At 48.0% G+C, this 13,861-nt stretch overlaps 1 protein-coding gene across 1 annotated transcript; it reads right to left on the bottom strand.

Moving 5' to 3' along the window:
* Positions 1-2,935: 2,935 nt before the first annotated feature.
* Positions 2,936-5,777, bottom strand: LOC123429546 (probable leucine-rich repeat receptor-like protein kinase IMK3). The gene is made up of 2 exons (XM_045113570.1): positions 3,866-5,777; positions 2,936-3,771 (listed from the first exon to the last, which is right to left on the bottom strand). Exons 1-2 carry the CDS (start codon positions 5,607-5,609, stop codon positions 3,143-3,145), a joined length of 2,373 nt encoding a protein of 790 aa, XP_044969505.1. The 5' UTR covers positions 5,610-5,777; the 3' UTR covers positions 2,936-3,142.
* Positions 5,778-13,861: the final 8,084 nt, after the last annotated feature.

Genomic DNA, 13,861 nt, shown 5'->3' with positions numbered 1-13,861 from the left:
TCATGAAGTAGGAGATCTCCTTGCCCTTACAAACATCTTGGTTCAACACCACAACACGAAGTAGGAGGCTCCCAAGCGACGCCTAACCAATCTAGGAGGCACCACCCTCCAAAAGGTAATAGATGTGGTAGATCAATAAACTCCTTGCTCTTGTGCTTCTAAAGATAGTCTCCTCTACACAAAATCACTCTCTCATAGAATATGCATGGGTCGGAGAGATTGTTTTGGTGGAAAGAAATTTGAGGAGCTAGAGATCAAGTTTGAAATTGTTGGATTGGAATATCTTGGTCTCAACACACGAGTAGGTGGTTCTCTCTCAAAAAATAAATCTGGCAATGAAGTGTGTGTTCTGAGTGCTTCTTCCACGAGTGAGAGGTGGGTGAAGGGGTATATATAGGCAGCACACAAAATCCAATCGTTACACCTAAAGTGGAAAGCTCGGTGACACCGAAGTTACAAACTCGATGGTACCGATTAGCACAAAAGGCAGAACTTTTGAATCTCTCGGTGGCACCGAAAAGGTGGCTAATGGTCAGATGGACAAACTCGGTGGTACCGATACTCAAACTCGAAAATTCCTATTTTGTGTACCGAGGCAATAGAATGTTGGTCACACGGAACTCGGTAGCACCGATATGGATTCGGTTGCACCGATTTGGTGGGAATGGCTAGGGTTTCTGTCTGAGGTCAAACTCAGTGGGTCCGAAATATGAAAGTTAGTGGCACCGGATTTGAGTATGAAGAATTGGAGAGAATGGTTATTTGGGAAAAATGACTGAGTATTTTGGTGGCTAACTTTGAGCACTTTGAGCAACCAGTTCATTTTACTACCTCACCCCCTTTTAATAGTATTGGATTTCCTATGGACTCAAAAGTGATTTGTCACAAATATGAAATGAAGAGTCTTCTAGAAGCTTGAGGCAATCCTATTCCTTTCTTGCATCAAGGGGCATCTCTACATAAACATTTAGCCAAAGCTCTCCATGAACTAAACCTGAAATATCTAGGTAAAAGTGTTAGTCCAAGAGACAATGTATGTTGTCATGAATTATCAAAACCACCAAGGGAGCATATCATGCTTTCAATTGCTCACGTGTTTGGAGCCCATTCAGTTGTCAACCGAACAAGACAAGTTTCGATGGAACTTCGCCAGAACGGAAAGTTTTCAGTCAAGTCCTTATATGGGTGATTGCCCACTACGATGTTCCCATTGATAGTAAAAAATGTGAAAGCTCACACTACATCTTCAAGTGAAGACATTCCTCTGGCTTTTAAATAGAGGTGTGATCTTGACTAGAGATAACCTGTCATGCCACAACTGGCAAGGTAGCAAGACTTGTGTCTTTTGCTAACATGACAAATCAATTAAACATTTACTTTTTGAGTGTAAATTTTCTCATGCAATATGGTCCATTGTTCAAGTAGCTTTAAATCTTTACCTGTATCGCAGTCTGTGTGATATGTCTGGCAATTGGTTGTGGGGTATTGATAAACAATTTTGTGCACACATTCTTATGGGGGGCGGTTTGTCTTATGTTGGTCTCTATGGCTTACGAGGAATGATGTGATTTTTAACAAAAAATAATGTGTTTCATCTCCTGTGAGGTTATTTATGCATGTAAGTGATGACTTCGTACTTGGTCTATCCTCTAGAGACCGGAGGTATGATGGTGCCTATCCGCGTGAATCATATGGTCAGGAAGAATTTTCTCCCGTTATGGATGGTGGTGTAATCTTCAAGTAGATTTTACCCCACCTTAGGACCTTCCATTTTTTGGTTCTGTTGGAAGTTTTGAATGTGTGCATCGTGCTATGCACAACATGAGGTTGGATGCTCGGATGAAACCAAGGTAAGGATATGCCAAATTGAACGTGGACGCTGGTTTTGATAGTGATATGTTCGATGGAACTGTTGGAGCGGTTGCACGTGATTATTGTGAATAGTTCATCACGACGGTAAATGGAAAATTTGATATATGTTTTGACTCAACGAAAGCCATAGCACGGAGATTTGGGATGGTTCTTGCACGCATTGTTGGGTGCAGCAAGTTTGAAATTAACTCGGATAGTGCGGAGGTGGTCGCAACATTACTTGATGGATTTTCTTCTTCATTCGCTTGTGTTATCTTCGAGGATTGTTATTTTATGTTTCTTGATTTCACTCCATGTGGTATATGAACATTGTAATAAAAAGAGAAATAGGGCAGCTCATCAAATAGGTAGGATTGCTAGGTTTTTTAATCCTTGCAATTCATTTTATTGTAACCGATGTCACAGTGTCATGAATGAATGAAGGAGGAGATGATTGTAAAAAAAAATCATGAGCACACATTCGTCATGTATGGTTAAGATGCACATAATCAATATGAAAACACACACAAAAATACAGGCAACTAGCAAAGTCATATAAGATTGAAGCTATGCATATGCGTGGAAAAATAAAAAATGACGCAAAGCAACGAGATCCGTGGTTGGCAAACTATAGCAATGACAATATTCGTACCAATGACCATATTCACATCAACTATTTCATGACGCCACACGTACAACAAAGTTCTTTAACGACAACGTTTTGAGAAAGGAAGCGACGTTCAAGTACCGTCCTCATCGGATCCGACCACTAAGATTAGAATTTAAATTTTCACCTTAAAGATTTTTGGCATGCTAGACTTCATCCAGTAAACTATTGTCCTGAACATTCTTCCTTGTCGGTTGGTATATCTGGTGGTTGATTATCCACAACTCTTGATTAAACCAAGTTACTGGAGCACCACTATTTACTGGACATAATTAGGCCGCCTTCAGAAGGAAGAGAGTGCGAGGTTTACTGGAATCGGTTTTTGAATGTATCAAAATTCAGTTTGAAATTCTGAATGACATGACGACTTGACGAGGAAGCAAGCCATGAGAAATTCAGAAGTGTGATCAACAGCTGTGACAAATCAATAATGTTTATATGGGTTTGGAATTCCTGACAGAGATTCTAGTGGCGCAAATAATATTTGCCTATACAAACTATATAGAAAATGAAAAAGAAGGGTGATCCCTTCAACTTATAAATGAATCAAAAAATTATCAAAACAACTAAACCTCAATGTAACAATCTTCTTTCCTCTCTAATCCATCCAAGTCGGCCACTGCTCTACTCGTTGCTTGCAGAAGCAACATGGCCTTCCTCGCTCGGTCCGGCGGCGCCGCCCTCCGGTCCAGGCCGAATCTCCTCGAGCTGCCGCAGCACCTCCCGCGCCTCCGGCCTGGCCGACGGCGAGACCTCGACGCACTGCAGCGCCAGCTTGAGCGTGTCCATGAGCTCGTCCCCCTCCGGGCCGGCGGCCGTGTCCCGCATCAGCTCCAGGTCGAACACCTCGTTGGTCCACTCCTCCTTCACGATCGACCCCACCCACTGCGGCAGGTCCATGCCGTTGGTCGTGTCGGCGGGGGACTTGCCGGTGAGCAGCTCCAGGATGATGACGCCGAGGCTGTACACGTCGGTCTTGCCGCTCGCCTTCTTGAGCTTGGACAGCTCCGGCGCGCGGTACCCCAGCGCACCCGCCGCGGCGAGCACGCTTGAGTTGGCGGCGGCCGTCATGAGGCGAGACAGGCCGATGTCGGCGATCTTGGGGCTCGAGTCGTCGTCGAGGAGGACGTTGCTGCCGGTGAGGTTGCCGTGGGTGATGCTCATGTCGTCGTGGAGGTACGCGAGCCCGCGGGCCGTGCCCTTGGCGATCGCCATCCGCGTCGCCCAGTCCACCGGCGTGTTGGGAGCTCGAGCTGAACGAACGCCATGAACCAAATGTCTGAACTCAGAACCACAGATTTGAATGTAATCTCCTTCAAAGGATGAACAATTTTTGAGGAATCTCACCGTGCAAGAAGGCGGAGAGGCTGCCCCTGGGAATGTAATCGAAGACGAGCAGCTTCTCCCCCTTGGGGCCGAGGTAGTAGGCTCTGAGCGAGAGCAGGTTGGGATGCCGGACCTTGCCGAGCGCCGCCGCCTCGGCCTCGAACTCCTTCTGCCCCTTGGTTATCTTCTCCCGCAGCCGCTTCACGGCCACCAGGCTGCCGTCCTCCAGCGTCGCCTTGTACACCGTGCCGTACGTGCTCTTCCCCATGATCTCTGCGGTGGCGCACAGCAGGTCGTCGGCCGTGAACGCCAGCGGCCCGTCGAAGTGCACCAGTTTGCCACCTACGTCGCCGCCGGACTCCGCTTCGGATGCCCCCGGCTTCTCGCCTCGCCCAGCAGCTGCAGCGGCGCCGGCACCGGCGGCGTCCTTGCTTGACGACTGCTTCCCGCTCCGTGCTCCAGTGCTAGTGCTGGACTTCTTCTTCCTTGTCAGTAAACAGAGCAGGAGGCAGCAGAGCGACAGCAAGATGAGGACACCAATCACGATCCCGGCGATGATCAATGCGAGCTCCTTGGTGCTGAACTTGCGGAGGCCGTGGCGCCCGGTTGCCCCTTGCGAGGTTGCCCCCGGCGCCGGAGACGGAGACACGGGACAGGGCGGCGAAGAAGCAGAGTAGCCGCAGAGCAGTATGTTACCGGTGAAGGAGGCGGGCCCAAACTTCTGGGCGAGCGAGGCCGGCACCGCACCGGAGAGGTTGTTGTACGAGACGTTGAAGGACTGGAGCTTAGCGGTGAGGTTTGCGAGGCTCTCCGGGATCTCCCCGGCGAGCTCGTTGCCCGAGAGGTCGAGCGTCGTGAGGTCGTGAAGCGAGCCCAACTGGGCGGGGATGGAGCCGTCGAGGTTGTTGCCGGCCAGGTCCAGCTCCTGCAGCTTGCTGAGCCCGGCGAGCGACTCCGGCACCGGCCCGTCGAGCGAGTTGTGCGCGAGGCTGATGAAGACGAGCTGGTAGCTCCCAGTGACGGCTTCTTTCCGCGAGGACGAGGACGGCGCCTTGGAGCCGCCCCCGAAAGAGTCAGGGATGTGGCCGGAGAGCTTGTTGTATGAGAGGTCGAGGAAGAGGAGCGACGAGGAGCCGACGACCTCCGCGGGGACCTCGCCGGAGATGGCGTTGCGGCTGAGGTTGAGGCGGATGAGCTTGGTGGAGTTGGCAATCGAAGCCGGGAGGACGCCGGTGAGGAGGTTACTGCTCGCATCGAACGACTGCAGCGCGAGGCAGCGGCCGATCTCCGGCGGGATGGCGCCGGAGAAGCGGTTGTTGAAGAGGTAGAGGCCGCGGAGGTCGGGGAGGAAGCCGAGCGAGCTCGGGACCGCCCCGGCGATGGCGTTGTCGTGGAGGCTGAGGCGGCGGAGCTGGGTGAGCTGGCCGAGCCCCCGCGCGGAGAGGGTGCCGGCGAGGCCGCGCCAGGGGAGCGTGATGGCGACCACGTTGCCGTTGACGCACTTGATCCCCGTCCAGGCCCCCGAGCAGGCGCCGCCGAGGCCGGTGTCGTTCCAGGAGCGGAGGAAGCCGCGGGGGTCGGAGAGGTCCTGCTTGATGGCCTGCAGGCCCTGCCGGTCCGCCTCGCTGATCACGACGCCGTCCCCGGCGGGATGGTGGCGGTGGGCGGCGGCGGCTGCCGGCGACGGGAAGAGGAGCGGAGCGCAGCAGCAGTGCAGGACGAGCAGCAGGGCGGCCGCGCGGTTACCGCCTAGCCGCAGCGGCATGGCGCCGGCCGGTCTGCAGTCTGTACACGAAGTGAAGCAGGGGAGGCTATGGAGCACGAGAGAGACGTTGCGGTGGCGAGGGGAGAGGAGTGAGGGAGGGGGTGGGCTCGTTGGTAGGTAAGGTAGGGTGTGAGGGGTGGTGGTGTCATAAATGTGGCGCGCCCGCGAGCTATTCCTGCCGCTGCAGAGATGGCGCGGGAAGAAGACGAGGGCGTGCACGAGGCCACCAACGGCTAGTAGAGGCAGGAGGGGAGCACGAGCTAATGGATTGATTCCCCCTCCCAACGGCTAGTTTCGGATTAACTCATCACGATGCAAAGTGTACATCATGTTCTGCGGGCCAACGACACGTCCGCATCGTCCGCATCGTTAGAATCCATCATCTACAACCGGACTGAGCTGTTTTTTCTTTCAAAAAAAGAAACATCTCGTACATTAATTAATTATTAAAAAAGTTATTACAACTATTCATTGCAACGTAAGACCGTCCGGACAAAAAAACTATTAAGAAGAACACCATCAAACTTACTATCAGAACAATTTACTATACTCTCTTCGTCTCAGTTTACAAGTTCGACATATGTACCTAGATCGATAATTTAATAAACTTAATGAAAAGCATATATTACAAAAAAGATATTATTAAAAACTTCACATATTCTATTTTCTAGTAATATAATTTTTATGTTTAATAATATATTTTATATAAATCAAATTGACGACCTACGTACACGTGCATGTCTTCTAAACTGTGATGGAAGGAGTAAAACAAAACTTTGCAATTTTGTGTGCCACTCCATTAGCGCACCGATTAGTTTCTGAAATTTTGAAATTCTAAAGAAGCCTGAAGATACTCAATGTCTCTTACTAGAGATAATAAGAAGGAACTTGACAAGGTTTTCATTTGCAAGAAAAGAAATTAAAAAAGCACAAGCAATCTTAAAAAATGATAGAATTGTAAGAGCATTTACAGTCGGACCCCTTAAATCCGTCACAAACATTCAGATAGATTTTCCGATCACTAACCGGTCACAAAAAAATTGACCTAGCTGAAACCTTCAGACGGGCCTCAAACGTCCGGGTAACCGATAACCCTCGTATTGAGCCCAAATATGAAGCGGATATGAGTGTGACACCTTTAGGTTAATCTACAATGATCATTGAATTGAACTACAGTGATGGCCAATATTAAGCTAATTATTTTGCTAAACAGTGCTTGATCAATCTTAAAATCATATCTCATTTCAAATTCCATTTTGAAATTCAAACTCCTTTTAATAAGTGGATTAAATCTTTTGACAGATATGAGAACTAAAATCATGATTGGGTTTCAAATATTCTTGAGGTATCTATAAAATTGAAACCATATTTTTTCAAGGTATTTAAGTGCCTCCAAACAATAATAACAGAGGCCAAAACAATTAATTAAATACCTTTTTTGAATAATGAAAATTCCCACACTTCCGAATGGGCCCCAAACTTTTTATGGCACAACCTAAAAAATGCAAGTTAATGATTGGGTGAAACACTATATTGTTACAAAAGTAACTTGCTGTTATAATTAAATAAAATCAGAAACAAAGAGAAAAATAAAAAAAAACGAAAGGGGCCAGGCGACACTGTGCACTTAAGCCAACTAGCTAGAGTGCCGGGCGAGCACACCTACCTCCATTGTCCTCCCCTCCCCACCCGAACCGACGTGGGCGCGACGATGACCGCCATCGGCCGCCCCCGTCACCGTGGCGCGCATTTGGTGCCTCCTCGACGCCTACAAGTTCTCCCCGCACCCGTGGAACCCTAGCACGCCTCCCACTTCCCCCTCGCTCGTCCCCTTCCTCTGACCGCTCGAGGCAGCGCCGCCGTCGCCACGGCCCCGGCGTAACCACGACTACCGTGCCCCGCTCGCCCTCGATGTTGTCGAGGAGCTCCGCCATCGAACGCCGCGTCCACCCCGACTTCGAGCGCGAGCCCGCTGCCTCTACATCGCCCCCGTACCTCCGTATTCCTCCTCGGGTCACCGCCGCCCCTCGCTGTCGATCCGACCGCACCGAGCCCTCCCTGATCAGTCTCAGCACATCTGCAGGACTTCTATAAGCTCATGCACCTTCCCCTGCTCTTCGATGGCTCGCACGTGCCCTGCACCCCCTAGACAATGTGACTGAGGCTCGGCTCAGCTCGAGCTCGACGCCGGCGAGCCTCTGGCGAGAAAATATCCCGGGCTCGTGCCCTTTAGCTCCCACGCGTCGCGCAAGTTCCCCTTAGTCCGTGTGGTAGCTCGCTAGTGCGCCACATCATATTGCCCACTGTTGCCCGACCATGGCTGCCGCTGCAGCTCAACATCGGCGCCGCTCCAGGACGCCCCAGCTCCTCCCGCTCGTCGAATGGATGCACGCTGGCCTCCGTGTCCAAACGAGCCCCTCCGCGCTCGATTTGGCCCCCAATGGCAAATTTTCATCGCTGGCCCGAGCCCTCCGTCGTGTTTCTGGATCGCCAGAGCTGCCTCGGCCACCGCCGCTGACCTGGCCGACAAGGGCCACCCGGTCGTTGCAAGTGCCCACCGGGCTGTGTTGACCGTTAACCGTGGCCAAGTGCTGACTGGGCAGCCCCGAGCAGCCGACTAGTGGGCCACCACCCCGTAGCCACTAACATGTGGGCCCAGGTATAATTAGCCCCTAATTAAACTATTAAATTAATTAAACTAATTAATTTGGTTAAATAGACACTAACATGTGGGCCCTGGTAGTTAGATTATTTAATTAGATAAAATAAACTCTGGAATTAGCCCTATGTTTATGACGGGTGGGGTCGAGCTAACAGTTTGACGAGTCAATAGCCCTATTGACTGCTGACATCATCATGATGGCATGCTGATGCAATAAAGACTTTTTCAAATTAAAATAATTCTGATAATTTGTTAAAATGATTTACAACTTTGAAAAATCTTATAAAATAATCTATAAGTTAGATGAAAATAATTTGTACGTAAAAGTTGATTAGAAAAATCCCACGAATCCAAATACTTTGTGCGTTCATGTGTCACAAGCTCCTAACATGATGAACATATGGCGTTAGGATTATCTGTTCGGTAGTAGCCACAGACCCGGGAAATATCGTCAGATATTTTCCCACTCTCTGCATGACGTGCAGTACTGCGTTAGCTCATCCCTAGCAATGCATATTGCCATGTCATGCATCGTGATGCATCTGCTTGCTATTATTTATTGTTCTTCCCCCTCTTCTCTCCTGTAGACGCTGAAGTTGAGGCTGTTGTCGGGTGCGACAACCCCCTGACAACCAACCTTTTGTAGTAGAGCGACAAGGCAAGCAAACCCCTTTGATCATCCCCATATCGTCCATTCTTTCTCCCTCATGCTTGCATTAGATTTTGCTACTGTTATAGATAGCTCTGATCCATAGCCTGTTTTTGTTAAAATCATATTGTACCCTACTACATATTAAATGCTTAGTATAGGTGGATTAGTGGTCCCTAGTGACCCCAGTTAGTCGCAGTTGCCGCTGCTTCGTCATCGAAGACTCGACGACATTGAAGACTCGAAGACTCCATCATCTGATTGACAAGCCATGACACATCACATCACCTCACACCCCTTAGTTGTACGAATCTGCAGAGGTACTATCGAGTACCGAGGGTGATACCTTGTATTGTACTCCTGATGTTAACTTTGTAGTGTAGTTAAACGGAAGTGGATTACGATGGGTGATTCCTCCTTCACCACTTCTGATAATTACTCTGTCGTGCAACCCCTCAAACGTGAACCATCGAGGGTGATTCCTCTCCGATCACCTTAACGGTTACATCGATTGAAATCCATCAAGGGTCATTCATCTGATTCTTGTGATGTTACAAACACACGGTTACTTTCACTTTCTCGCGTGGTTGTGACGAGGCATGGCCAGGAATTCTTGGCCCTTGCCACACATCCTCGAGACGAGGCAATGGGACCACATATCGTGGATCACTGATCGTCACAATAGTTGACAAAACATTAATGGGATTGGGAATTTGATGTGAGTTGGTCGTTTGACCTATACACACTAACCTTCACGCAGGGACAATTATGGGCACTCAGCGTCGCAGTATCAGCCGAAGCTCTTCGTACATCAGCAATGGAGTGGCGCACGCCCGAGTAGTCTGCGTAATCATTTATCTTGTATAAGAGGTGGCAGGACTAGTCTCGGCCGCCCTCACAACATGCAGGAGTGTAAAGAGCAATGAGCCCAAGACCCGTGCACGCTTAGGATGTAGACGAGCGGGCTGGACTCTCTATTGAGCCTAGGTAGGTGATACGTCTCCAATGTATCTATATTTTTGATGGTTTTATGCTATTATCTTGTGAAACTTTGGATGTTTTGTATGCCTTTTATATCTTTTTTGGGACTAACTTATTAACTCAGTGCCAAGTGCTAGTTCCTGTTTTTTCCATATTTTTGACCCTTTTCAGAGGAGATTTTAAACGGAGTCCAAACGGAATAAAACTTCTGAAAAGATTTTTTCCGGAACAGAAGATACGCAGAAAGCTTGGGAACCAAGGCATGGAGTCTCGGGGGAGGCCACAAGCCCTCATGGCGCGACCAGGGGGGCCGCGCCTCCTAGGCTTGTGGGCTCCCTGGGCCTCCCCTGCCCTAGCTCCTTCGCCAATAAATTCCTTAAAATCCCAAAAAAATCAGGAGATCCACGAAAACACTTTTCCGCCGCCGCAAGCTTCTGTCTCCGCAAGATCCCATCCGGGGCACGTTCTGGTGCCCTGCCGGAGGGGAGATTCGGATACATAGGGCTTCTTCATCAACACCATGACCTCTCCTATGATGCGTGAGTAGTTCACCATAAACCTACGGGTCCATAGCTAGTAGCTAGATGGCTTCTTCTCTCTCTTGGATCTTCAATACAAAGTTCTCCATGATCTTCATGGAGATCTATCCGATGTAATCTTCTTTTGCGGTGTGTTTGTCGAGATCCGATGAATTGTGGATTTATGATCAGATTATCTATGAATCTTATTTGAGTTTCTTCTGATCTCTTATATGCATGATTTCTTATCCTTGTAATTCTCTTCGAGTTGTGGGTTTTGTTTGGCCAACTTGATCTATGATTCTTGCAATGGGAGAAGTGCTTGGTTTTGGGTTCATACCGTGCGGTGACCTCATGATACGTCTCCGTCGTATCTACTTTTCCGAACTCTTTTGCCCTTGTTTTGGACTCTAACTTGCATGATTTAAATGGAACTAACCCAGACTAACGTTGTTTTCAGCAGAATTGCCATGGTGTTGTTTTTGTGCAGAAATAAAAGTTCTCGGAATGTCCTGAAAATTTACGGAGAATTTTTCTGGAATAAAAGAAAAATACCTGTGCAAAGATCCACCGGAGGGGGCGTGCTAGTGGGCCACAAGCCCATAGGCCGCGGCCACCCCCCTAGGCCGCGCCGTGAGGGCTTGTGGGGCCCACGTGGCACCACCGCCCCCAAACTCAGCTCTATATCTTCCGTCTCGCCCGGAAAAAAAAATCAGAGAGAAGGTTTCATCGCATTTTACGATACGGAGGCGCCGCCACCTCCTGTTCTTCATCTGGATGGCAGATCTGGAGTCCGTTCGGGGCTCCAGAGAGGGGAAATCGTCGCCATCGTCATCGTCAACCTTCCTCCATCGATAATTCCATGATGCTCTTCATCGTTCGTGAGTAATCTCATCGTAGGCTTGCTGGACGGTGATGAGTTGGATGAGATCTATCATGTAATCGAGTTAGTTTTGACGGGGATTGATCCCTAGTATCCACTATGTTCTAGATTGATGTTGCTACTACTTGGCTATGCTTAATGCTTGTCACTAGGGCCCGAGTGCCATGATTTCAGATCTTAACCTATTATGTTGTCGCCAATATATGTGTGTTTTAGATCCTATCTTGCAAGTTGTAGTCACCTACTTTGTGTTATGACCCGGAAACCCCGGAGTGACAATAGCCGGAACCACTCCCGGAGATGACCATAGTATGAGGAGTTCATGTATTCACCACGTGTTAATGCGTTGGTCCGGTTCTTTATTAAAAGGAGAACCTTAATATTCCGTAGTTTCCATTAGGACCCCGCAGCCACGGGAGGGATGGACAATAGATGTCATGCAAGTTCTTTTCCCTAAGCACGTATAACTACATACGAAATACATGCCTACATTAGATTGATGAACGGGAGCTAGTTACTTACCTCTGCGTGTTATAGCTGTTACATGATGAATCACATCCGTCACACTCATCCATCACCGATCCACTGCCTACGAGTCTTTTACTACTGGTCCTTGCTACGTTACTTTATCCAGGCTTGTCCCTTGCTACAAAAGGGATTGGGCCACTTTGCTACTACTGTTGCTACTGCTGTTACTCTGCTGCTGCTGCTACTGCTGTTCCTTGCTACTCTGCTGTTACTTGTTGCAAGACCTTTTCCTACATTGTTGCCGGGGAAGAATAGTTCCCCGTCCACGTGCAACTTACTGGCGCCACTGATACAACAGTTAGGAATAGTATGCCGTCAATAGATCTGTTTCTGACAGTGTTGCTATCATACTACTTTGCTACTGATACTTTGCTTGCAGACACTAATCTTTCAGGTGTGGTTAAATCTGACAAACTCAGCTGCTAATACTTGAGAATATTCTTTCTTTTCCCCTTGAGGCGAATCAACAAATTTGGATCGAATACTCTTCCCTCAAAAACTGTTGCGATCCCCTACACTTGTGGGTTATCACCCCATCCAGTGACAGAAGGGGTAGCGAGGCACGCATCGTGTTGTTGCCATCAAGGGCAAAAAGATGGGGTTTTCATGATTGGTTTGAGTTTATCCCTCTACATCATGTCATCTTGCTTAAGGCGTTACTCTGTTCGTCATGAACTCAATACACGAGATGCATGCTGGATAGCGGTCGATGTGTGGAGTAATAGTAGTAGATGCAGAAAGTATCGGTCTACTTGTCTCGGACGTGATGCCTATATGTATGATCATTGCCTTAGATATCGTCATGAATTTGCGCAGTTCTATCAATTGCTCGACAGTAATTTGTTCACCCACCGTGATATTTGCTATTTTGAGAGAAGCCTCTAGTGAACACTATGGCCCCGGGGCCTACTTCACACCATATTTTCAGCCTTACACTTTTACTTCATTGCACTTTCCGCCTTCAGATCTCATTTTGCAATCAATCTTGAAGGGATTGACAACCCCTTTATAGCGTTGAGTGCAAGCTCTTTTGTGTTTGCGCATGTACTCTAGACTTGACGAGATTCTCCTACTGGATTGATACCTTGGTTCTCAAACTAAGGGAAATACTTACTGCTCCTATGCTGCATCACCCTTTCCTCTTCAAGGGAAAAACCAACCCAAGCCAAGTCTCCGTCAACGTTCCAATTTCTGGCGTTGTTGTTTGAGAAGTAGGAGAAGGATTTCTGGCGCCGTTGCCGGGGAGGAATAAGTCAAGAACTCATCCAAGTAAGTGTCGCAAACTCATCTCTTGCATTTACTTTATTTGCCTCTCGTTTTCCTCTCCCCCACTTCTGAAAAACAAAAGTTTACAAAAATATTTGCCTTTTTTGTTTGCCTTTTTCGTTCTCCCTTTTCTGTCGCTTGCTTTCAATTCGCTTGTGTGCTTGCTTGCTTGCTGAAGTCACCATGACTGAAAACACCAAACTTTGTGACTTCTCGAATACTAATAATAATGACTTTATTAGTACTTCGATTGCTCCCGCCACTAGTGCGGAATCATACGAAATCAATGCTGCTTTGCTGAATCTTGTTATGAAAGAGCAATTCTCCGGCCTTCCTAGTGAAGATGCCACATCCCATCTTAATACCTTCATTGAGTTTTCTGATATGCAAAAGAAGAAAGATGTGGATAATTATGTGACTAAATTGAAGCTTTTTCCGTTCTCGTTGCGAGATCGAGCAAAAACTTGGTTTTCGTCTTTGTCCAAAAATAGTATTGATTCTTGGAACAAGTGCAAAGATGCTTATATATCCAAGTATTTTCCGCCGTCTAAGATTATCTCTCTCCGTAATGGTATCATGAATTCTAAGCAACTTGATCATGAACATGTTGCACAATCTTGGGAGAGAATGATATTGATGATTAGAAATTGTCCCGCTCATGGCTTGAGTCTTTGGATGATTATACAAATCTTCTACGCTGGCTTGAATTTCGCTTCTAGAAATATGTTGGACTCCGCCTCAGGTGGAATGTTCATGGAAATCACG

This window comes from Hordeum vulgare, chromosome 2H (genome assembly GCF_904849725.1).
Source record: "Hordeum vulgare subsp. vulgare chromosome 2H, MorexV3_pseudomolecules_assembly, whole genome shotgun sequence".
NCBI lineage: Eukaryota > Viridiplantae > Streptophyta > Magnoliopsida > Poales > Poaceae > Hordeum > Hordeum vulgare.
Note: the sequence above shows the minus strand (reverse complement) of the source record. Positions and strands in the feature narration are given on the sequence as shown.

Bases quoted from the DNA above. Each gene is read 5' to 3' on its own strand.
- LOC123429546 (XM_045113570.1), bottom strand. From the start codon at position 5,609: ATGCCGCTGCGGCTAGGCGGTAACCGCGCGGCCGCCCTGCTGCTCGTC. The intron at 3,772-3,865 runs GTGAGATTCCTC...GCGTTCGTTCAG, and splicing joins CCTCTCCGCCTTCTTGCACG to CTCGAGCTCCCAACACGCCG.